Genomic DNA, 24,864 nt, shown 5'->3' with positions numbered 1-24,864 from the left:
ACATTTCAAAGAGCAGAAAGCCAGCTGCCTCTCCCTTGGCAAGTTCCCATTGAATCCAAATAAATAATGCAGTGTTTTCTGTGTTTTAATTTTCTTTAGGATTACTGTTCATTGTGGTTTAATTTCTGCCTGTTCTAATTATTGCACATCCTGTCCTTCAAAATGACCTTGTAATCCAACATTGTTCAGACTTCGACATTCTCCCACCTCATGAATTGAGGTTGACTCCCTTTTGGGGCCATACATGTCAGTTCATCTCAAATAATTCTTTTTAAAAGAAAAAACCATAAGGAAGAAGAAAACTGGATCTTTCCTAAAACATGGCACTTTCTGCCTGGTATTAATTCCCATTTCAAAACATAACATTTAGGGGGCCTCAGGAATAATTACCACCACTTGGTTTTCGAAGTGTGATCTGGAGGGATTTAAGAGAATCTGCCAAGTCCAGGGCAACCAGTGATGAAGCCTGCTCTCCCCTCCACTCCCCTACATTGGGGCACATGCAGTTCCCCGACTCTCCCAAGCCAGACTACACTGTTTTCCCTGTGTTTCTCAATCGCATTTTCATAAAATTATAAAGGCCCCCAAAGAAAAGCCAATCAGACCTCTGTGCACCTGTCTCCATAAAGAGAGCTTGATTTCTTATGTCTACGTAACGGTGTCTTTCTTCTGCGATACACAAGGGCTTTTCCATCAGGCTTTCATTGATCATCTCAACTTAAAATAAGCATCAACTGTGATGGATCATTCCCATTTGAGACATGGGTGAAAAGAGGCATAATGATGGAGATACAATGTTTTGCTCAAATAGGTCATTTTTAAAATTTTTTTTTTATTATTTATTAGAGAGAGAGAGAGTTTAAGCAGGGGAAGCATCAGAAGGAGACGGAGAAGCAGGCTCCTCATTGAGCAAGGAGCCCAATATGGGGCTTGATCCCAGGACGCTGGGATCAGGATCTGAGCCAAAGGCAGATGCTGAACTAACTGAGCCTCCCAGGCGCCCCTAAAATAGGTCATTTTAAAAGTCAAAAGTGCCCTCAGACTTTCTTATCTAACCCACATATTATAGGAAGTTGCTTTTTTTTTTTTTTTAAGATTACTTATTTTTTTATTTGACAGACAGAGATCACAAGTAGTCAGAGAGGTAGGCAGAGGGGCGGGAATGGGAAGCAGGCTCCCTGCTGAGCAGAGAGCCCGATGTGGGGCTCGATCCCAGGACCCCGGGATCATGACCTGAGCCGAAGGCAGAGGCTTTAACCCACTGAGCCACCCAGGCGCCCCTAGGAAGTTATTTCTTGTTTCTTACTCACATTGTGTGTGCTACAATTCAAAATGAATTTCCTTTGCTTTTGACTAAAATCCAGTCCTCAGTTCCTTACACACATAATACTAAGTCATTGAAAACGATTCCACTGCTAGGATTTTGTTCCTGTGTGTTCTGACTTGAGGACCCAAGGCAGTCAAAGGTGAACAGTCTCAAACAGGCGTCCTCATAAACTTCCAGAAATATCACTTCCAGACGGTGTCCTGAGGATACCAGGGACTCCAGAGGTCACCTCTTCGACCATCTGCCTGCCCCATACAGTGATCTGTGCTGATGAGTGTCTGTCACCTCCGGTCGGTACGATGAGCAAAAGGGAGTTACATTTCTGAGTTAAAGTTAGCTTCACCCTGGTGTGTCATCTAACTTTTGGAGACACTGTTGGCAAAGCAACAAAGGTTTAGGTTTCACCTTTATTAAAACACCGTAATAAGTTTACCAGAACACCCAAACGCCCCCACTGCAGACAGTTTCGTTCACTGAGATTTTTCTGCCCATATCTGTATGGAACTAATGTAGCATTTGCATGCAATGCTGAAGGCATACATATTAATAGGGGTTTACACTCTCAGACCTGCCAACCTGACACTGTGTCGCAGACTAGCCATCCCAGGCTTGTATCACAGTTGGGGCGTGAACACACAACTGCCCTATTTACATACCATACAGACACCTGTGCTCAATGTTTGTCATTCAATTCTAAACCCATGCAATGAAACTGCTTAAGTTCTCCTTTTATTTTTCCATTGGTATAGCATTAAAATAGAGATACCAGAACTCATTATTTTCTTCTTTTGTTCTCCAAATGCAGACCCCCACAAATACTAGTGCTATAGCCATCCCAGGCCCGACAGCTAGACATGAGGGCTCTCAGGATCCCACCCAGCGGAGGGCCAGGTTGACAACAAGCCTACCTAAACCACTCCCGGCATTTATGCCAACAGTGACCCTAACATCTTTAACTAAATAAATCTTTTGGGTACTCCCCAAAATCTTCAGGATAAAATTTGTACTCACAGTTCCTCAAATGGACCAAACAGGTCCCTTCTCAATTCCTTATCTATGCTGGTCCCCCATGTGGGACGTTTTCACCAGCCGCTGCTCACCATCATTTCTTTCTCCTTTACTTCTACCCGTATTCATTCTTAGAAACTCATCTCATGTCACCTTCTTGTGTAAGCCATTTGTGACCATCACCAAACCCCAGCTAGGGCGAGGTTCCTGACTCTGGGCTGCCCAGACCCCGAAACCACACCTCCCTCTCAACACGCTTAGGAGAGCTGTGTTACATGTTCTGGGCTAAGAGAGACTTTCACTTCCATCTTATATCCTCAGCTCCTGAAATGGTGCCATGCACAGAGCAGGTCCCTTCAGAAGAGGGGAGGACAAGGAAGGTAACTATATCCTAAGGGGGAATATCCATTCAACCTCGACATTAGGGACCACCTGAATAACGCCCCTGCCCGTGCTGTCAGGGGCCATGCAAAAACGTTCTGTATGCCAACACACGAAGAACATTTGAATGGGAGGTTCTGCTCCTAGAGCTCCTGGCCTGGGCATAGGAAATTGGAAACTTCTAAATTGGGTCCTAATATCACCATATGACCTCTAAAATGCCATTTAAGGATAAATCAATTTTGGCGTTAACAACAACCAAAAAACCTCCTATCTCTGACATGTGCTCTATGGCCCAAGGGCTCCAGATATCACATAATACCAAAACTCTGGTGTAGCGGGAGAATCCTGCATTTTAAGTCAGAAAAAAACAAAAAACAAAAAACAAAACAACAACAACAAAAAAGCGGGCCCTCAAGTCCCAGCTCTGGTCTTTATTGTCTGTATGTGGTTCTTTATTGTCTGTATGTGGTTAGGCAACTTGTCCATTCTGTCTGAGCTTTGTCTCACCTGTGCCATGCGGGCAATGACAGTTATTTCTGAGGATGTTGAGAAAAACAGATGAAATAAATGGGAAAGGCTGTGCCCAACACAGCGTGGCCTTTGTGAAGTTTTGCTCCTCTCCTTGTCCTCTATTCAGGGAGTAGGTGTCCTCTGAGCACAGAGCAGGATGCCCACGGACACAGAGATTGTCGTGCTCCTGCCTGAGTCTCAAACTGCTGAATGAGCGTAAGTCCTTAGAGACTATGCGGGCTTTAATGGTGCAAGAGGCCAAATAGTTTTTCTCCAAAATCCCGTGAATGGCTTCCATGCATGGCAATTGGATTTTCATATTGTCTTTCATCATGTCACTATGAAAATCTGTGTTTTCAGGATGCCGTGGTCTTTGTGTTGCTGGTAGCTACTCGAGGGGAAGAGGTATAAACCTAAGGGAACAGAGGGGCCTTCCAAATTTTCTAAAATTTTCTATTTCTTAAGCTGGGTGTTGGGTACACGCATGTCCACTTTATTACTACTCTTTAAACTCCATATGAGTTCCTGTGGACTGTTTTGTATGTGTGATCAATTTCACAATTTAAAAGGGGGATTTAGTCTTAATATTGAAAAAATCCCAGGTATGGACATTCCACGGACATTTGCTAAGGATAATGCATTAATATTTCTGTCCACTTGAACTGATTAATTTTTTAAGCCTCTGATAATATTTTAGAGGATTTACGATTTAATACTTAAAAGTTCCTTTTTCAATGCAGCTTGCAAGTCAAATTCTGAAGGACTGCAAATTCCAACAATGCCACCAACATGACTCGGAGAGTCAAGCATTCAAAAAAAAGACAAACCAGGTTAGCAGACGGAAGACCTCCGTTCTGACCCCAATTCTTTACTGCCAGTGAAGCTACAAGCTAACTTCCAAAGTATCCAGAAATTAAGGTCAGGCAGTTCTTTGCCTAACACCCTCATATAGGATAACTGCAAAATAGAGTCCATTTTATGAAGACGCACTAGACCCTGCCAAACCATTATACTGCCTTCTTCCCACGCCTTCTCTCAGTACACTTCTTACCCTGAGTGTTTGGTGCATTTACGCCAACAAGTTCAAAAAATAATTTAACTAGTCATGTACCTTTTAAAATATTCATCGTAATAATTCCAGTAATAACCTACGGAGGGATCTGCAAAAGTAAATACAGCGCTAATAAGGGGAACGGTATTACCACTGTGTGATGCTCTGCCATTAACAAATTGGTCACAGACATTTGTACTGAGAAATCACATGCACGCGCACATGCACACAAGGTGTCAGGAGACGAACTGTGTGGGCAGCAGATGGGAAGGCTGCCTCATAAGCAGAGGAGCATGCTTTGTACACACACGAGGTAAGGGCCCCCCAAAATAGAAAAGTGTTCAAAGAACTGCAATCAGAAAAATCTAACAACTTCTCATTTTCAGGTTATCTGTGTATACTATGCTTTCAAGTTTCGCATTACTGGTGTTGATTTTTTTTTTATTTTATTTCATTTAAGGGGGAGTACCATAATCTCTGTGGAATTCAGAGCCCTCAAAGGTTATGATCTAACCAGAGAAGCAGAAATAGGAATGGAATGGAGGCTGGAAATGATGTAAATCGTTTTGGCCAGTCCATCCTTCCTGCCCCTTGTTAGATATTTCGCTGTTTTTCGACCAATAACATAAAGCCTGTGATAGAAATGCAACACGCCCATCAATTTATTCTAAATAAGCCAGTGATGTGGTTCGTTTATTTATGTAAGTAATGTTAAATTCATCATATAATTTCAGAAAAAAATGGTTTTCCTCCTCAAATAAATAACGATGACCAATACTGAATCATTTTAACATGTCAAAAGCCTTATTCTGGCGAAACAGGAATGTGAAATAAAGTTATGAAAATGTTTACAGTAAATGCCCAGGCAGTGGGCAGGAGCAACTTTTGGGGAAAATGAGGGAAATAAGTGGTTAACTGCCAGCACACACACTCATGTTAAAGGACACAAAAAGGTTCACAGCAGTTGTTAAATTCATTTAGGGAAACTCACTCTATTTTTCCAACAGAGCTCTCACCAGCTAACTGTATTACAACCTGCAGGAGTCTTAATATTCTCAGCAGGATCAAGATTCAGGCCACACTGATTCAGCTATTTAATCTTGCAAGAGAACAATATTTGGCAGGAAAAGACCGCACAGCACTAAGGGGACGTCCCAGAGGTTCGTTGTCAGCACAGATTGGGCCAAGAACACCAAAGGTGGAAACCAAACAGTGCAAACCAATGTTTACCACCAGCTTCCAGGAGCTCTCCACTCAAACGTGCACGTATACTCAACCTAGGCAGCCAAAACATATCCGGCCCATGTACACATATGACTCTTTCAGATGCATGTATTTTTTTAATTTTTTTAAAGATTTTATTTATTTGTTTGAGACAGAAAGAGAGAGCATGACCAGGGACAGGAGCAGAAGGAGAGGGAGAAGCAGACTCCCAGCTGAGCAGAGAGCCCGATGCAGGGCTCGATCCTAGGACCCCGGGATCGTGACCTCAGCTGAAGTCAGACGTTACACCGACTGAGCCATCCCGGTGCCCCCAATGTATACTTTTAAAATGAAAAATAATTTCTCAATATTTGGGGCCCAGTCCTGAAAAGCTTTTAATTCAAAACTATCCCTACAGAGGGTGGGAGTTTGCAAGAGATGAAGACAAACGGTCATAGTTTTACTCTCAATACTTTTCAATTTCTTGAGTCCTGAAAACCGCAAGGCAGAGAACATGTGTCTGAATTTTTAAATGAATGCAGATAGTAATACATTGATCTTCTTAACCACCCTGAAATTAATAAGCTGGTTGATGCTCTCCTATAAATGCACATTTTTTTCCATTTTATATGGAATCTGTGGCTTGATTAGTTCTGAATGATATTTTCCGGACACCCATACTGACAGGCAAACAGGGAACAGAGAAAACAGACAGAGGGAGACAGGCAAACTTAAAAGCAAAATTGATGGCACCTATTATACCAATGGAACAGCAGACATCACTATTCAAAAAAATGACTCAGTAAAATCCTTCAAAAACTATTTTAAAGTAGCACTGGCATGGTTTCCGTTCCTTTACCTCCCATAGCTGGCTAGTTAACCCTCCGATAATAGCACAGTGTTTCCCTCTTATCAAGCTTTTATAGTACTGTGTAGCAATTATCTGGGTGCTGTGAGAGGTAAACACTAAGCTCCATGAGGTCAGGGGTCATACATATCTAGTCTGTTTCTCACGATATCCCCCCCTTCTGGCAAAGTGCCCAATGTCTGGTAAATGCTCAAAAATCTTAAGTCAGTCATCATTTTCAAAATGGTTTCTTTTACATATTTTTTTTGTTTTATAGATAACAAATTACCATATTTGAACATATGAGACCAGTCTTTTACCGATCTTGCCTCAATCTACATTTCTGTAATGGTATCTCCCCCAACACTCTGACAAGTAGAAGCTAGGTGCTCTGAATTTGATCATATTCCTTTCTTCCTTGCTTGCTTTGCTCCTCTCACCACATCTTCTCCCCCGTCCTCAACTTCCAGCTAAGACTCCCCTGCTCCAGTGGAAACCGTCGCCAGCCACTTCATGCACTCAAGCAAGAGCATAAATGCCAAAACATGGTTTCTCATGTTTTCTGCCATCAGCGGGGCCTGGTGAATGTGATGTCCACAGCAAATGTTTAAAGAACAAACACATGCCTGCCCACGTAAGGTAACTGTGAAGGCAACTTCCACTTCTATCCTCTTCACTGTAGTTAAAGCACCATGTTCTGGAAGGTTCAAACATGAGTAGGAAATGCTGCCTGCCCTCCACCTTCTCACCATAATTTCACAACAAAAGTGAACATTTACATCACTTTGTCTTGGGGAAGTCAATTCCCGCCATCGAAAATAACAAGTGTTAAGAAGAACAGAATGATTTTTTAAAGTTTTTTTTTTCCTTCTGTTCTTTCTTCTACATTTCGACTCTATTTCACAGTGTCCTACAGACAAACTCTGCCATGTTCATTGCTCTCAGAATGCCAGGACACAAAAGCTGAATTTGAACAAATCAAAAGTTGACTCTGTTATAGGTAATACAGCCACAAGAGGAGAAATCAATCAGAAATGTGAGCAAACAAACAAAGAAAATAATAATCATCCCTTTTTGCTTCTTGTCCTTGGAACCAAGCCTGGGTTGGGGGTCCTGTCCAAAAGCAACAGACCCTTCAAACAGAAATTCAGACCTATCCTTTTCCAAACAGCATTGCAGATCATTCCATACAGAAGACAAAAAATGCTACAGCACAGACCTGAGGATGGTGAAAGGAAAAAGAAGCTACAGCAGAAAGAACAAGCAAAAAATAAAGGAAAGCGATGTTCATGACATAATTCTTCTAGGGACATGGAATGCAAATTAGAGGACACATCTGCATACGCTTACGAAAACAAAGACATTCTGGCTTCTAACTTCCAATGGTGCAATCTTCTTTACTTGTATGAACTTGGCTTGGGTTACCAATGGGTTCTAATTGAATCTCTTTATAATGTCTCCTTTGATTCATGGCCTCTTAATAAGTTAAAATGGCATGCGACCATTACACTTATTAACTGTTTAAAACCTGTTTAAAACAGGTTTTAAACATACCTGTAAAAATCCACTGAAATTATAATGATGTGGCATAATTATGAACGACAGTTGCATCTGGGGACTCTACAAATACATATGGAAGAATGTCAGTTCTTTAACGTTCAGTATGTGCTCACTGTAGGTATGTCCCAAAGGGTAAAATAAAATCTGGAAGAAAATTCAGATACTTTTTAAGTTTTTAATCTGTATAATGTACTGGATATGGCAACATTTTTTAAAAAGTTCATCTTAAAAAAATAATAATAAATAAAAAGTTCATCTTGATTCGACTTTTTTCCAGTGGCATAGGAATATTTCTTTTCTATTGTTATACCTCTGCCCTCCTTTTCTCTCATGTCTGTCCAGGACAAAGTACCAGCAAAGGACATGTGAAACCTATATTCTGAGCCCCATAATTTCACCGAGACCTGGAAAAGTTAAAAACATAATTACTACTGTACGCTATCTTTGTTTCTATAAATGACCATGGCTCGAGACCACAGATAAAAGGAGGCTCACAAGGGCCAATTAAGGACTGGAAATAGGACCTAGAAGGAAATTTTTTTTTTTTAGTTAAAATTATTCAGTTTGAAAATAGAAAAAAATCTATAAACTGGATGTAGAAGTTTTCCTAGGATGGGATGGCAACAGGCAGTATACTCTACCTCCACCAAAGAAACTGGCTTGGGGCGCCTGGGTGGCTCAGTGGGTTAAGCCTCTGCCTTTGGCTCGGGTCATGATCTCAGGGTCCTGGAATTAAGCCCCGCATTGGGCTCCCTGCTCAGCAGGGAGCCTGCTTCCCGCCCCCCCGCCCCCGCCTGCTTGTGATCTCTCTCTGTCAAATAAATAAATAAAATCTTTAAAAAAAAAAAAACTGGCTGATGATAGTAGGTTATATTCACAAGATGTTTGTTACTTAATTATCTCAAAATTACCTATGATGTATGCAGATCATTGCTGATTTAAGCCATGTTATGGACTGAACTGTGTCCCCCCCAAAACTCATATCTTGAAACCCCAAGTCCCGATGTGACTGTATTTGGAGATGGGGCCCATAAGAACGTAATTAAGGCGAACTGAGGTCAAAGGCTGGGGTGATGTTCAATTCAATTTAACTGGTGTCCTTACAAGAAATCACTGAATATTTAAGTAAAAATAGGAAAAAGAGAAAAACAAGTGTTTACAAAGTAACACAAATGACAAAAATCAAAGCAACTTGAGACGCTAAGAACTGTCTTGCAAACAGAGATTTCAAGAGAAAGAATGCAAAATTAGTCAATATTTTAATATGACTGCTTCATTCATGTACTCAACATACATTTTTTAAAGATTTATTTATTTATTTTAGAGAGTGTGTGTGCAAGCGAGGGGAGGGGCAAAGAGAGAAAAAGAGAATCTTTTTTTTTTTAAGATTTTATTTAATTATGTATTTATTTGTCAGAGAGAGAGAGAGCAAGCACACAAGCAGACAGAATGGCAGGCAGAGGCAGGGAGAGAAGCAGGCTCCCTGCTGAGCAAGGAGCCCGATGTGGGACTCGATCCCAGGACCCTGGAATCATGACCTGAGCCGCAGGCAGCCGCTTAACCCACTGAGCCACCCAGGCATCCCAGAGAAAGAGAATCTTAAGCAGACTCCACGCCCAGCACAGAACTGGATGTGGGGCTCGATCTCACGACCCTGAGATCATGACCTGAATGAAACTAAGAGTCTGATGCTCAACTGACTGAGCCACCCAGGTGCCCCACCTCAACATACACTACTGAGTACCCACTATGTGTCAAGCGCTATTCTCGGCATTAGCAATTTTATGTTGAAAGGATATGCTAGTCCCTACCCTCTTGCTGTGCATATCTTGGGAAATACTGTATTTGCCTAGACTGAGAAGTGGATGGTAAGGCAGACTCTTCCGAAAAAGAAAAAGAAAAGGAAAATTTGAGGAAATAATACTCTTTAAAGAATTCAGTCATTTACTAAACAAATATTTATTAGGAAACTTCACTGTGCTACAGAGTGATGGAATGAAGGACAGAACTGAGAGTTTAAAGGAAGAAAATCAATGTGTAACTACACAGCTCCAAAAGAGATGTTTTGATTAAAATAAATCTAGAAATATTAGAACTCCTTGGAATAACCTCCATTATAGGATGAAATGCATACAAGACTAGGGGGCATCAAAATTGGTGTGTTTATTGGAACAGTCTCTGGTAAGCCATCCCAGGGCTGGCAGCCTGGGGCACAGTGAAAAGCCATGGGAAGAAGATATGTTGGCCCAAGAAATTAAATCCATTTATCCGATTTTGTTCTGTGCCAGGCGCTGGGGCTACAGACAAAAAGGCAGCCTGAATCTTTATAGACTTCGGTCTAGCAGGAAGATAACTCAGAATTCAGACTCTCAGGGCAGCAAGAGAAGAACAAGGCCATAGGGAAGAGGAGGCATCATCTGGTCGTGGGATGGATAGGGAAAGGGAAAGGGTACAAACAGCCTTCCAGGTGAAGGCATGAAGGGCATAGGGCTCAGGGTCCAAGAGGGATAGCCAGGCTGGAGATCTTAGCTGGTACTCAACCAGGGACATACTCATTTCCCATGCTAAAGGTTTTGCATTTTACCCCAAAGCCAACAAGGAGCCACTGACAGATTCGAAGGAAGAGACTGATATGATCTAATGTGCATTTTAGGAACTTGCAAGAAACCAAAAGAACAGCTCAGGAAGGAGAAGAGGCAGTACTGTGGCCGGCAAGAACAGTCTAGAGCCTAATTCCCACAATCCGCGCAAGGGACAGGGAGGGCCTAAATTCAGGATGTGACAAGAAAGGGAAAGTACAAAGCACCATGATATGCATTCGTAGGGATGCAAAAAGTACATTGAAAAAGGCATGGATGATCTTTGTCTTCAGGAAGGTAAAGAGGTAAAACACATAACACGTGAAATGCTCCTTAAAACCAAACTGTGGAACGTGACACGTGAAATGGGCGGGACAGCTGAGGGCACCATGGAACAAACAGTTCTTATGTCTCAAAGATGAGAAAGATCGTGGTACCTGGGGTCTTAGAGTGGGTCCAGGGTCGTTTACAGACACTGTGAAATTGTTCCAAACAAGAGGAATGACTCATGCAAAGGCCCAGAACAGAGTAAGCTGGTCAGACCTAAAAGAAATGGAGGAACGGTGTTGACGAACAGCCCAAGATAAGGTAAAAAATAGTGTAGGACCAGATCATGGAGGGTCCTTAGAGTCTGAAAGGAGTAGCTTTGGAGATGAGACTTGGTCCAATGCAGAGTGGTGCTCCAAGGGAAGTTCCTAGTGAATCATAATTAGGGTCTTGAAGAAAGAGATTTTTTAGAAAGACTCATCTGGTGGCAGTGTTTAAGACACAATGGAAAAGCAGCAAAAGGAGGCTGGAAGGAGGGAAGGCCCATCAGGAGGTCTGGCAGTAACTCAGGCAGGAGAAAGGGCCTGAACACAGGGCAAGCGAGAAGAAGGGAGATTTCACAAAAGAAGGATCTTCAGAAATGGGGTGTTGGATCTTTAATCTCTGTTCCAAGAAAAAAAAAAAAGTCATGTGCGTTAATTCTTTTATTAGGGGGGCCCTTCCCCCACCTCCCCTTGAGACAATGCCATTTTATAGCCACAACTCTCGTACGTGCCAGGCACAAGTAATTACTGGTCTGGGTTGTATTTGTTTCTTTAAGTGACTGTGGCTAAAAATTGGAGGATAAAAAGAAGAGATCAACCTTTGAAGTTCTGCCCTAGGTGGAAAAATAAAGCAAAACCAGGTGTCAAGGAAACCATGGATTTGGACATGAGAAAGGACCAAGTGGTGATTTTCCGTGCGTAGTTCTCATGAAAGTCTAAGTATTCCTTATAGAAATACTTTCCCTGAGGAGAGGTTGTTCAAAGCATCTAATTAGACTGGGTATGTCAATGTGTTTTAAAACAAATAAAGCATTCATACATGTGTTAGGTATTATATGTGTTAGGTGTTAAGGAAATACATGTTATTTTCCTATCACTTTCTTAGGCATATTTGATCTTTGCTTTAAAGATGATGCTACCGACCCATGATGACTCAGGGAAACACTGGAGTTACTAGTTAAGATAAGTTTGAGATAAAGTACAGTCCATTAAAGTGACATATAAATTCACACTCTGTGAAAATACTTGCCATGCGGCACCTGGGTGGCTCAGTGGGTCAAGCCACTGCCTTCAGCTCAGGTGAGGGAGAGGATCTCAGGGTCTTGGGTCTGAGCCCCGCATTGGGTTCTTTGCTCAGCAGGGAGTCTGCTCCCCTGCTCTCTCTGCCTGCCTCTGCCTACTTGTGATCTCTGTCTGTAAAATAAATAAATAAAATCTTTAAAAAAAAGAAAATACTAGCCTCCAAAGGCTTAAATCTAAGCCACTGACCTAATAACTAGCTGCTATTTCATCTGCAATCACCAACCCCGTTAAGAGTCATATCAAAAATACCATACTATTCTCCTGAGTACTTTGTGTACTAGAATTGACTACTCAAAATCGGAAGCTTTCATATACATTTTGCAGTGCTCAGGAAACAGTTATGCTTCTTGCATAAGGAACAAAATTAACAAATACTCTATGTCAACACTGAATGTCTTTCTTATTTTTACCTCCCTCACCTTTTGATGAAAACTTATGTTTGCTGAATGTAAAAAGGATGAGAGACCCTTCCGTATCGGTTGTTTGGGTTCATATAAGACCTAATTGCTTCAAACACTGTAATTTTGCCACCAGTTTACAATTAGCATGCATTTCTCATGCATGAGTTGACCCAATTACATAACAAATTTTGCCTTGGGGGATTTGTCTTGCCTGCTTGTCTTCTGTCCACCATACAACTCAATTTCACACCGTCAGCAGCCTGAACATGGCCACAGTCAGTCTCTGTCAAAATGATTTATTTAAATTACAAACAGAGACCAGATCCCCAGATAATCATCCCTACCCTCGTGCTCACCCTTCCACTCAGCCCAACTTTGAATCAAATCTTTTAATCGCCCAAAGACACTGCCATTCAATTATTAGGTCACATTTACCTCCAATAATCTAATATTTTTGAAGCTAACTCACAAACTCTCAGGGAACTAAATCATCAGTATCCACGTGAGCTTATTAATGGGCACATAATTTATTTTGCATTCTAAGAAGTCAATGAAAAATTATGTAGCTGTATCAAAAAAACTAAAAATAATTACATTTCAGTATCAGATTACAGAGAGATTCTTTTCCAAAGGCTTCAATCTTAGCTTTTCTTGTGAAGCAAGTGAGCGTCTTATGAATGTATAGGCTAAATAGAAAATGGTAGTAAAAAAGGGTATTTGGGAAATAGGAAAGATAACCAAAATTATAGGTACTGAGAGGGTAAGAGAAAGAATACAGAGCAGGTGAAAATCCCAGTGTCTGTGTTGTCTGTGGGCTAGTGAGCTAAGGAAAGGGGGTTCTAAAGATTCCCACTGAAGCCACCACACACAGCCCCACTGCCGGCACACACACACACACACACACACATTTCCTCTCTGAGTCAAGGACAGACACAAATCTTGACAAATCACATAATGGTATACTTACTATTTCAGTCAATCTGTAAAATACAGGATTTTGTCATCTGGGTTTTTTTTTTTTCCCCCTTCCCCTCCATATATTTCTCCATTACCTAAAATAAATTAGAAAATAAACATCCAGATTTTATCTACAGCACAGAGCTTGTAAAAGTCTCTTGGGGTTGGACTTTACCATCTTATTTCACAATTTATCTATAGACTGTCCCAGCTCATTAAAAGTGCAGCTTAAATCAGTGTGTAAACAGGCAGAATGAAGCACATCAATAATCTTCTCAAGGCTGGACTGAGTTCACCCTTCGATGTCGGCAGTGACGCTGCCGGGCTCTCCTACTGCATGTACCCTGAACGCACTGCTTAGAAACTTGAAGGCGGTAACCACTTGAATTAGAAACAGACTTTATAGACACCCACACAAGCTACAGCTATGAGGACAATAGGAAAGAGGGCTTTTAAAAATGTCCAAAGGCACCTTTTCCTTCAATACACGTCTGTACCTTGTCCTTTAAGAACATTTCCCTAAAATATCAATAAGCAAAGATGGGAAGCTATGCTAGGTCATTTCTGCCATTTCTGGATTTCTGCCCTTGAATTTGGCAAGGTGTGGGAGGACACAACTAGACATTTTCTGGAATTGTGCAGAAAAAAATTTTTTAGGAAACCAGTTCTGTTTCTTTCCAACCATTCAGTAAATTCTGAAACCCTGCCTCTTTTCTTATTCTTTCTGCAGCTATACTGAGTAATATAACAGAAGAATTTTAAACTGTAGCATTTAATAAATCTCCCCAGATTCACTATGCTATCATTACAGACCCCAAAAGAAAGAAGTCAAGGCTAAACCCATGCTCACCCCTTTCATTACACACAATTTCAAATTTATGGTTGTGTTCTATCCCACATCTCAGTAACAGATGCAGACTGAGTGGGTATTTCCAAATGATTTCAAATCTTGCACAAATGAATATGAGAGTGGCAGATAACATTTCATAACACTCGCACAGACACAAGCAATCAAAAATGCCCATTCATCCACAACACATTACCCAAAACACCTAGGAGGTATCATTAAATTCACAGTTTTATGTCTCTCTACTTTCTTTAGTCCAAAAGGGATTAAAGGCAACTTAGAACAACTCATACGACAGTCAAGGGTAACATAAGCAAAACAAGCAAGCAAAAGTCAAAACAAATAAGAAAGTGAAGCAAATGGCTGCTCATCCCAGCCCTTCCAGTGGGAAACTTCTGGTGGAGACCAGTCTGAACATTTTCTCAGCCCCTGTCCTCTCAAAACAGACACAGTCCAGGCCACTGTCAAAAATATCTGTCTGGATTTGGCCCATATGTTTCAGTATTTGAGTTTATCTGAAAGTAATGTGGAAAATTGGACTAAACCAAAGTACCACCTTTCAGATTAATCCAAGTTTCTCATAGAAAAAAAAAAAAAAGATCCTTGAGTAATATGGAAAACCTTGTGAAGTCACGGAAAAATTTCATGAAGTTGTAGCCTTATAAATGAATAGTAAATTCACTAGACCTCAGAATATTTAACAGTTTCCTTTCTTCAAGAGTAAATCCCTAATGATAACATTATGAAATTTATATTCTTTACTGCTATCCAAACATGAATATACCTCATCATGGCTAAAAGAACCACTTGGAAAGCTGCTATGGGGGCTAACATAAGACAATTACCAAAAAAAAAAAAAAATTAAGATGTTATCTAAATTTATGCTTTTAATAACCAATGTTGTCTAAATTATAAGCTTAATCCAAAAGGTATTTTGCATATACTACTATGTACATGGTACATACCGATTTATACATACCTGTGTCATAAGGGTTTTTGCAAAATTAAGAATGGATCTGCAAACACCTTCTGGTATTGAATAAAATGTATATTCCTGCTAATGATAAAGGTTGGTGAAATGATCAGTTCTTCTTATTAAAAACAAATATTGACTTAATTTGAATATAAATTAAAGAGCTTACCTTTGAATTGACTGTAATCCTTATGTTAGCTGTCCCGTGGATGTCTCAAGGTGAAATGTTTAGTTCTTTTCGAAATAAATTTCTGTGATAGTTTACGATTTATGATATAACTTTTTTGTGCGAATTATTTTTGTTTTTTTTTTAAGTTTTCCAAAAACAATCCAAAGAAAGAAATGTTACTCTATGTAACCGTAGTGGAATATATATCTCTATCTCTCATTTTAAAAAGCAGAAATATTTTTTTTTAATTTAGAAAAAGAATGAATAGGAAGAAAGATGAGGGGAGTAATGTATGACCAGTGGGTTGTTGGGACAGGGAAGGAAAATGAGGGGACAAAAACGTGAAGCCTTAAAATTCAACCTGCTCTCTTCAAAGGAAAAAACAAGTCCTTTCAAATGTAAAATGTCCATTTAAAGAGCAAACAATGCATAAATTTTAGGGAATGTGGCAAAACAAAGTGTTTACTCTGCCTCCCCTGTCTCTCTACGAAAGCTGTTTGAACATCATATCACTCTGGTTTTGAACTTTTCACAAATAAAATTCTTTCTCAAATTAAACACTATAATTCTATCTCCAAATTGTCATTATATACAGTGATGATGGCCAAATACCAATGAGTATAAACCATCTGCTAATTAAATATTTCCTAGAAATCAAGGCTGCATCATTTATAACATCAGGATACACAAAAGTTCAGTGACCATACGAGAGACACACAAGATAGACTTCTCATGAAAAATGGCATTAATCTTGCATATTTGCACATATTTTTACATCACGTATACAGTTGTTTATTTTTCATTCATCTGTCCTCTTGGCTATCTAACACTGAAACTGATATTTTTCTGAAAAAAATTACATTTTGATAAACTTCATATAAAACTTTGGAAGAAACATAATTACAGGCATGAATTATAAAAGTGAAGACGAGCTATTTATCCACCTTTAGGTAGTACAGAATTAACACTTTTCAGTCCCTAATAGATTTTGAACTTTTGCTACTCTCGATTTTCTTTTTCAAGAGAAATATATTACTTAACATGACGCAGCTTTCAAAACCAAAGCAGTTTCATATGTGAATGTTTATTTCCAAAATTAAACATATCGAATCATTTCAACAAATATCTGGTTTAAAGTATGAAACCTGACATACACAACATTAATAAATATAAGATTTCTTAAGATATTTAGCCTTATATGTATATTTTTATATGATTATCCCCAGCCAAAAAAAAAAAAAAAAAAAAAACTGTCAGGTTTTTAAATTTAACTATAAAAGTCCCATTTTGGAAAAATTCCAAAGCCAAGGACCATTAAAAAATGGAATAAGATGCTAAATTACAATACCTCTTTTAATAGCAATGACTGTCTGTCTAAATACAAATTAATTTATTTAATTAAATTGATTTACTTAGGAAATTGATTTAGAAAATCAATGTAATTAAATACATTAAGTAAATAGTCAGAAATGTAGTCATTGCTATGAAAATGCTAGGCTCTCGATAACTGTGACAAAATCAAAGGGAAGCAATCTAACAGTTGCACCTGACATACTTTAGGAACTCTGAGCCCCGCTGGCACACTGAAGCACCAAGAACACTTCCAAATCCCAGTATCATTCTCCCACCCAGACACACAAGTCAGGGCAATCGCATCACCAAACAAGCAGTCACCTACGTTACTGATTTGCTCCTGAGTCCTCTTCAGCCTCTGTAGTTCAGGAGTGTCCGTAACGATGCTGAAGCCCCTCCCTTTGCTTTCTTCAAAATCTCTTTTGTACTTGACCTACCAGAAGAGAGAACAAAAGAACAAAAAAGAAAAGTAAACCAAAGAGTCACAAATCCCACTCAGGAGAGGCCAGGGCCAAGGAAGCTACACTTGGGCAATGCCTCCAGACCCAACTTCATCAGCAGCTGGCAGAGGGAGAGGCCGCCAAGCACAGTCTGACTGCTTGGTTTGTATCCGAACACGGTCACTGTGTGACCTTAGATAAGTCACTTAACTACTCTGTGCTTCAGTGGTCCCATCCATCAAACGGCGATAACAGCAACAATATTTAAATAAGGCTATTTAATAAGTCATAAGGATGGGATCAAATGTCCTAAGTTACAAACCTAACTGTGAGCAAGCAAGCAAGGCCTCCATAATCATTAGTATTACCTCCCTCAATAGTTGTACTACTGCTCAAGACAAAAGTGTGGGAAAAGACAGCTGAATCTGCTCCCGTGCCCATCTTGTCAGTGACGAAGCATCACTGCACTACGGAGGCAGAAGACCTACAGAATCATCAACAGCCAGCCCTGTCCTTACAAAGTGTTCATTCTATTTCATAAGGCAAAACATATGGATATGGTTATACAATGCTATATTGCCAAGTGTCAAGTATGTAAATGCGTATGGAAATAGTTATAAAATAGGCCACACCTAGAGATTAAAAGACTTCCAGCACATGCTCCTGGCACACCGTGTGCTGAGGTACCTAAGATTTTTTTTTTTTTCCGGTATTTAAATACACTTCTTTTCTAATTACAACCCAGTGAAGCTGAATTTTACAGTTTCCTCGAGGGACTGGAATCGCTGATGCTTAATCTTACTAGAGCCCAATCTCCTGTTATTAGCATAATGACAACTGTCACACCAGTTAAATGTGCTGCTTGTTAATGACTGACACACTACGTCACTTGGACTGTCCTTATTTCCTTAAAATCTAAATATTAAGTGATATGGAAACACATTTTTGATAACCCATATAATCTTCATTTTACATTCATAATGATTAGGCTCAAATTAGCACTTCAATCAATAGCTAACATTTAGGGTGGCTAATAAAAATACGATTCTGTAAGTGCAACTTTCTATATAAATTTGAAAGGTTCACTTAGTTGAGCACAGAATGACTGGGTTTGTTGAGTCATGTCTGTGTTTAAACACTCAATTCCCCCAGGTATTTTTGTCCTTGGGGCCTCTGAAAAATTCCCTTTTACCAGAAAAGCTTGAAAGAAAAAAAAAAATCCCAGATGGCTACAAATAGAAAGGTCTAGATTCCCTCGTCACTGGTAGCTTAAGAATATCTCACTTTTTCTCCATATTTTCATCTAAATTTATAAAAGTAATAAAGCCCTTACTCTTACTATTTCCATAAATAAAAGGTCAAATAACCTGCATAGTTTTTCTTTTACAGAAAGTGCTGAATGAGATTAGCCTCGTACCCCTCACTCCCCCAGCATGAGTGAAAATACACCCACACATTCTTGAGGTTTTATGCCCAACTAAGCAAGGAAGCCATTTAGCTTCACTTGATGTAAGCACAAGGCACAGAGTCATCAAATAAGAAAAGTGGCAAAGATGACAAGGTTATAACAGCTACAGGTATGAGGAAGTGAGAAGAAAAATCCAAAAGCCAGGTTCTAACACCCCGAGCCCCAGGGAAGGCAAAATCATATATTCTTTTGGGATCAGTTTAAGGGTGGTTTTTTTGTTGTTGTTGTTGTTTTGGGGTTTTGTTTTGTTTTGTTTTGTTTTTTCCTAATGGAAATTCCCAAGGCAAAAAAACTGAAAAGAAAACCTGTCAAGTTCCAGAGCCATAGGTTTTGAGCTGGCCACAATTTAATAGTCCATCCCACATCCGCAAGGCACATAAGAATCACCCGACTTGGGCTTGTCTCATTAAGGGACTAGTATTGTACAGTATACAATCATCTCCGTAATCAGTCTGCAGAGTTTTAGAAGATGTGTAATCTTTTTTAATGGTACGATCTGCAAGCAAGCCTCACAGACGCTCGGGACCAGCTCAAGTGCCACCTGCCAAGTACACCTTTGCCCCGTGCAGGGAGCGCCAAGCCATAGTCACCCCCTCTCTTGTCTCCTGCCCACTTACACCCTCTCTATTTAGGTCAAATTTTAAATATTGCATCTGGTGATTTGCCAGTCATGATTCCAAGAGACAAGTGGAACCGGGAAGAGATCAGAGGGTAGAGGGAAAAGAATCTTCTCTTCAATTTCACCCTCAGGATTTTTGCCCTCAATTTTTGCCCTCACGACACCACCCCACCCTCCCAATGAGAATACTGCACCTTTGAGCCCGGAGATTGACCCATATTGGACCCATAATCCAGCATATGTGCATGAGCCCCAGGTCTGGGACATTGGTAGGAACCCTTGAGAAAGGGGTGCTCTTTCTCCAGCTCCGGCTAGTTTGGGCTAGCAAACCAGAGCTGCTGGTCACCATCCAGGCACCACCACCACTAGCCAACACCACGGCAAGCCAAGCAAGAGACCTCAAGGAAGTCCTATTCAGCCACCAGGTTTTTCAGTTAAGTGAGCTCATCTATCTCTCCCTTTGTAATCCAAAGAATTCTGATTAATTCAACCTACTCTCACCGTGCCCAAAATGTTTGCACACATACAAGCTTCCCAGTAAGTATGAACATGTAAATTTCTCCACTGATTCTTCCTACTGTGATACAGGATTTAATAATTTACAAAAACAGTGGATTCTATCTTGGGAAAAGCACTGCTTTAGTGGGCAAGAGCCTAGAAATCTCATCCCATCCCTATTACTTGCCAGCCACCTCACCTTCTCTGAGCCAGTTTCCTCCTCTCTAAGTAGAGATTCTAGTAACTTCTTAACTAACAGATCTGTGGAGATTGGGTGAGAGAAAACACCGGAAAGAAATTTAGAAAGAATAAGGGGCTGTGTCAATTCCCAGCATTGCCATCCTTATATTGGTTTTGCTTGATGTGAAAGGATCATCTAATATTTATCATGAAACATTAAAGAGAATAGTTCTACAATAATAAGAAAGATTACAGCTCACAAAGCAAAATATATTAAGAATCAGCTCTTAGTTCACATTTCCAAATTTTACTCAAGCTATTCCAGAACAGAAACTGATTTTTGTTGTTGTTGTTGGATTTGTGCCAGCGATCAGACCCCTACATGGCACCTCGGATATGTCATCTGGTGATCACACAGGTAGAGATGAATTCTGAGCCCCATCTGTGCAGGTGCTGGGCGACAATCTGTCTTTGCCAAGATTCACACCACATGCTGTGCAAATCTGTAAGAACTGGATGAAGAGTATTCTCATAAGTCGACTGGGGGTTCCCTGTCACTGACAGAATGTTCTCTCTTGCTCCCTACCCTGAGCCCATGGGAAGCATAATCCCTTTATTCATCAAAGTGCAGCACCCATGATGCTCCTCTGTGAGCTGAGCTGGCCTCCTCCCAGTCTGGAGCCCCGTAGCTTTACACCCACCTGGTAGAGCCGTTCTCATGGGGTCTCAGCCCTCCACTCTAGAACACACAGAACTCAGGGATGAGGGAAAGTCTTCATGATCGTTCTAATCCCAAAACCTAGCCTAGCCTAGCCTCCCAGCCCATGGGAGCTGATTAGCAAATGATTAAGAAAAAGAAGGGAGGGTGAAGAGAAAGAGAAAGGAGAGGGGTGACGGCGGAGAGGCCCAGTTCCAGAGGTAAGAGAAGAACTACATATGCAGGGCCTGAAACATGGCTCCATCCGGCAGGAGCCAACCGTGGGGGCAGCGGGGTGCAGACAAGGGAAGACCAGGACATTAAACTGAGAAACACAAATCTAGATCAGATTCAGAAAAAAAAAAAATTGCTAGCCATACTGCTTGTCCATTTGGGCTTCTGTAACAAAAAAAATGCCATAGACTGGGTGGCTTATAAACACTAGGAACTTATTTCTCCTGGTTCTGGAGGCAGGAAGTCCAAGATCAAGGGGTAGGCAGAGTCAGTGTCTGGTGAGAGCCTGCTTCCCGGTTCATAGATGGCCATCTTCCACTGGGTCCTCACATGGTGGCAGGAGCGGGGGAGCTCTCTAAGTTCTCTCCTACAAGAGACCCCATGATCGAATCACCTCCCAAGGCCTCACCTCCAAATGTCATCATACTGAGGATTTGGGGAGACACAAACAAGCAGTGCTATCCCATATTAACTTTGTCAACATTAACTCTGTATTCATTGAACCTCATATATGCTGCCCTTTGAAGCTCCAGCTCTTCCCCCAGCAAAAATGCCTTTTCTTCCCTTATACATCAGCACTGGATAGAAAATGATCACCTCTGGTCTCCTGCCTACTCTCCTGCTAAAAAGTATTTCACTATAATTTCATGAACAACAATGGCAGTATATCTTAGGAATGTCATTCTTTGGAATCCCCTCAAATGTTCACCCATTCAATCCTTTGTTCATTCAAGAGAGATTTATTGAGCACCTACTATAAGCCAAGTACTGTTCCAGGTGTGGGAACAGCACAGCAAAGACAACAGTCATGATCTCTGCCCTCTTGGTGCTTCCATTACAGTGGGAGAGATGGAAAAGACACAAGACCTAAGAAAGCTGAATAAACGGTATGTTAGTGGTAAGTGCTAAGAGAACAACAAAGTGAGAAGATGAGATGAGAAGGGCCAAGAATTCTGTCCATTGAGATAGGGCTGTCCAAGAGGGCCCCAGTAAGATGGTGGCATCTCAACAGGACCTGAGGGGTGAGGACTGTAAGTGGCGCAGGGACACGCTGGTCATCTGGTTTGACAGGCACTAACCTGCTCGAGGCGAGCAGGAGAGAAGCTGGAAACTGGTTAGGGAGCAGGCAATTTTGCACCTCCTCCCTCAACTGTTCCCTATTGGAGAGCCCACCCAGGACCACAGAAGACAGAGAGAATTCCTGGGCCCAGCCCCAGATCCTGGCTTCCCCAGAAGACCAATCTGGGGAGCCGTGTACTCCTGTCAGTACAGGGCAGGAAGGATGCAGGAGGATGGAGGACAGAACTAAGACGCACCAGGAGCTCAGAAAAAGAATGGGCCGCAGCTGAAAAGCAATGCTGTCTTAGCATCTTTTAGGCTCATCTCTTCAAGACTGAACAAAGCCACTTCGAAAATGCATTCTTTAAGTCATAGGTAAGAAATACACACAATAGGCAATTTGATTTGACATGTTTTTCTTCAGAAGGAACTTAGATATGTATTTCAAATGCTGAACGCAACATAATATTACATGCTATGTACACACGCTTGTGCACGTACACACACACACACACAAACACACACACAAACTTCCTGTACTACTGATTAGAACCCTATGCTAAGAATCAAAAGACCTGAATTTAAACCTTAATTCTGTCCTATGATCTTTATTTGTTCAATTTCTCAAATACTCCTGATCCTCAGCTATAAAGCAGAAAAAGAAACGGAAAAAAAAAAAAAAGAGCAACGTGCTACATGTTTGGGTGGTTAAAGTTAACACATGAGAGCATCAGGCAAGGACATGCCTGCAGAAGGTCACTAGCAAATTAGCTTTGTCCTTCCCACTAAATTTCAAAAATGACCTTTGTTGCTTAATATGATCATTGCTGCCAGCCTGGACTTGCTCGGTGATATTTTGTCTGGGCTCATCGGCTAACCGCACTCACAAGTTCATGCGGAGGAAGAGCCCAGATGCCGGCAAGGTTCTGGCCCAGCTTAAGAAAAAGGCTCACAGCGACCAAAAAGGAAGACTCCTCAAAAACAAAAGGTAAGCAGCTGCAAACTGAATGATGTGCTCCTTCTGAGAAATAAATTCTCTCCCCCAGATGCTGCAAGTACCACAATTATTGATATTCTAACAGTATCAGTAAATTTTTTTAAAAAATGAAAACCACAACACAGAAAAGCCAGGGAGCCACGTCGGGTGAAAGAAACCGGGTGCAACCAGAGACTGATAAATTGTTAGACGACGAACTGAAAGGAAAAGAATTCAGAGGCGGAAGTGAAACCAACGATGACATGTCCCGCAGCTCACCAGCTCCATGCCCAAGTATTCTCAGGCCCTGGAAACCCCTGCCCATAAGCTTCTAGGGACAGAGACCAGCATGTTCATGATAACATTTGATTATCAAGAAAACTGGGGACCTCTGGTGCTGCAGTCAGTTAAGCATCCAACTCTTGATTTTAGCTCAGGTCATGACCTCAGGGTTGTGAGATCAAGCCCCGTGTCCAGCTCTACACTGGGTGTGAAGTCTGCTTAAGACTCTCTCTCTTGCTCTGGGAGTCAAGATGGCGGAGAAGTAGCAGACTGAGACTACTTCAGGTAGCGGGAGATCAGCTAGATAGCTTATCTAAAGATTGCAAACACCTACAAATCCAACGGGGGATCGAAGAGAAGAAGAACAGCAATTCTAGAAACAGAAAATCAACCACTTTCTGAAAGGTAGGACTGGCGGAGAAGTGAATCCAAAGTGACGGGAAGAGAGACTGCGGGGAGAAGGGCCGGCTCCCAGCAAGCGGCGGAGCAAAGGAGCACAAAATCAGGACTTTTAAAAGTCTGTTCCGCTGAGGGACATCGCTCCAGAGGCTAAACTGGGGTGAAGCCCACGAGGGGTCAGCGTGGCCTCAGGTCCCACAGGGTCACAGAAGGATCGAGGTGGCTGAGTATCGCAGAGCTTACAGGTATTAGAACGGGGAAGCCGGCTACAGAGACAGAGCCGAGAAGTGAGCTCTCAGCTCGGGGTTACCTTGAACCGGTCGCAGGCTCGGTCAGCTCGGAGCTGCGGCCGGAGGCAGGGTGACGGGAGTAATGGGGCGCTGTTCTCTGAGGGCGCACTGAGGAGTGGGGCCCCGAGCTCTCGGCTCCTCCAGGCTGGAGACCGGGAGGCCGCCATTTTCATTCCCGTCCTCCAGAACTCTACAGAAAGCGCTCAGGGAACAAAAGCTCCCGAAAGCAAACCCGAGCGGATTACTCAGCCCGGCCCTGGGTAAGGGCGGTGCAACTCCGCCTGGGGCAAAGACACTTGAGAATCACTACAACAGGCCCCTCCCCCAGAAGATCAACAAGAAATCCAGCCAGGACCAAGTTCATCTACCAAGGAGTGCAGTTTCAATACCAAGGAGAGCAGCGGAATTCCAGAGGAGGAGAAAGCAAAGCACGGAAATCATGGCTTTCTCCCCATGATTCTTTAGGCTTGCAGTTAATTTAATTTTTTTTCTTTTTCAATTTATTTTCTCTCTTCTTGTGCTAATTTTTTTAATTTTACCCTTTTCTTTTTTTAATGTTTTTTTAACTAGTTTATCTAATATATTTTTCTTTTTTATATTTTTTCTTTATTCATTTTCTTTTTTAATTGTTTTTTTTTTCTTTTTTTTTCTTTTTTCTTTCTCAACCTCTTTTTATCCCATTTCTCTCCCCTCACCATTTGGGATCTCTTCTGATTTGGTTAAAGCATATTTTCCTGGGGTCTTTGCCACCCTCTTAGTATTTTACTTGCTCCTTCATATACTCTTATCTGGACAAAATGACAAGGTGGAGAAATTCACCACAAAAAAAAAAAAAGAACAAGAGGCAGTACCGAAGGCTAGGGACCTAATCAATACAGACATTGGTAATATGTCAGATCTAGAGTTCAGAATGACGATTCTCAAGGTTCTAGTTGGGCTC

General features: G+C 41.3%; 1 protein-coding gene across 1 annotated transcript in view; it reads right to left on the bottom strand.

Moving 5' to 3' along the window:
* LOC111155556 (nebulette) overlaps nucleotides 1-24,864 on the bottom strand; it is a 369,684-nt gene that overhangs the window by 162,228 nt on the left and 182,592 nt on the right. Inside the window, exon 4 of the mRNA XM_022515773.1 lies at nucleotides 17,108-17,215. Coding sequence (XP_022371481.1) covers nucleotides 17,108-17,215 — 108 coding nt within the window. The remainder of the gene's footprint in view (nucleotides 1-17,107; nucleotides 17,216-24,864) is intronic.

The sequence above is a fragment of the Enhydra lutris genome, unplaced genomic scaffold (assembly GCF_002288905.1).
Source record: "Enhydra lutris kenyoni isolate GAN:26980312 unplaced genomic scaffold, ASM228890v2 scaffoldscaffold42, whole genome shotgun sequence".
NCBI classification, from domain to species: Eukaryota; Metazoa; Chordata; class Mammalia; order Carnivora; family Mustelidae; genus Enhydra; species Enhydra lutris.
This window is presented reverse-complemented; position numbering and strand designations above follow the sequence as displayed.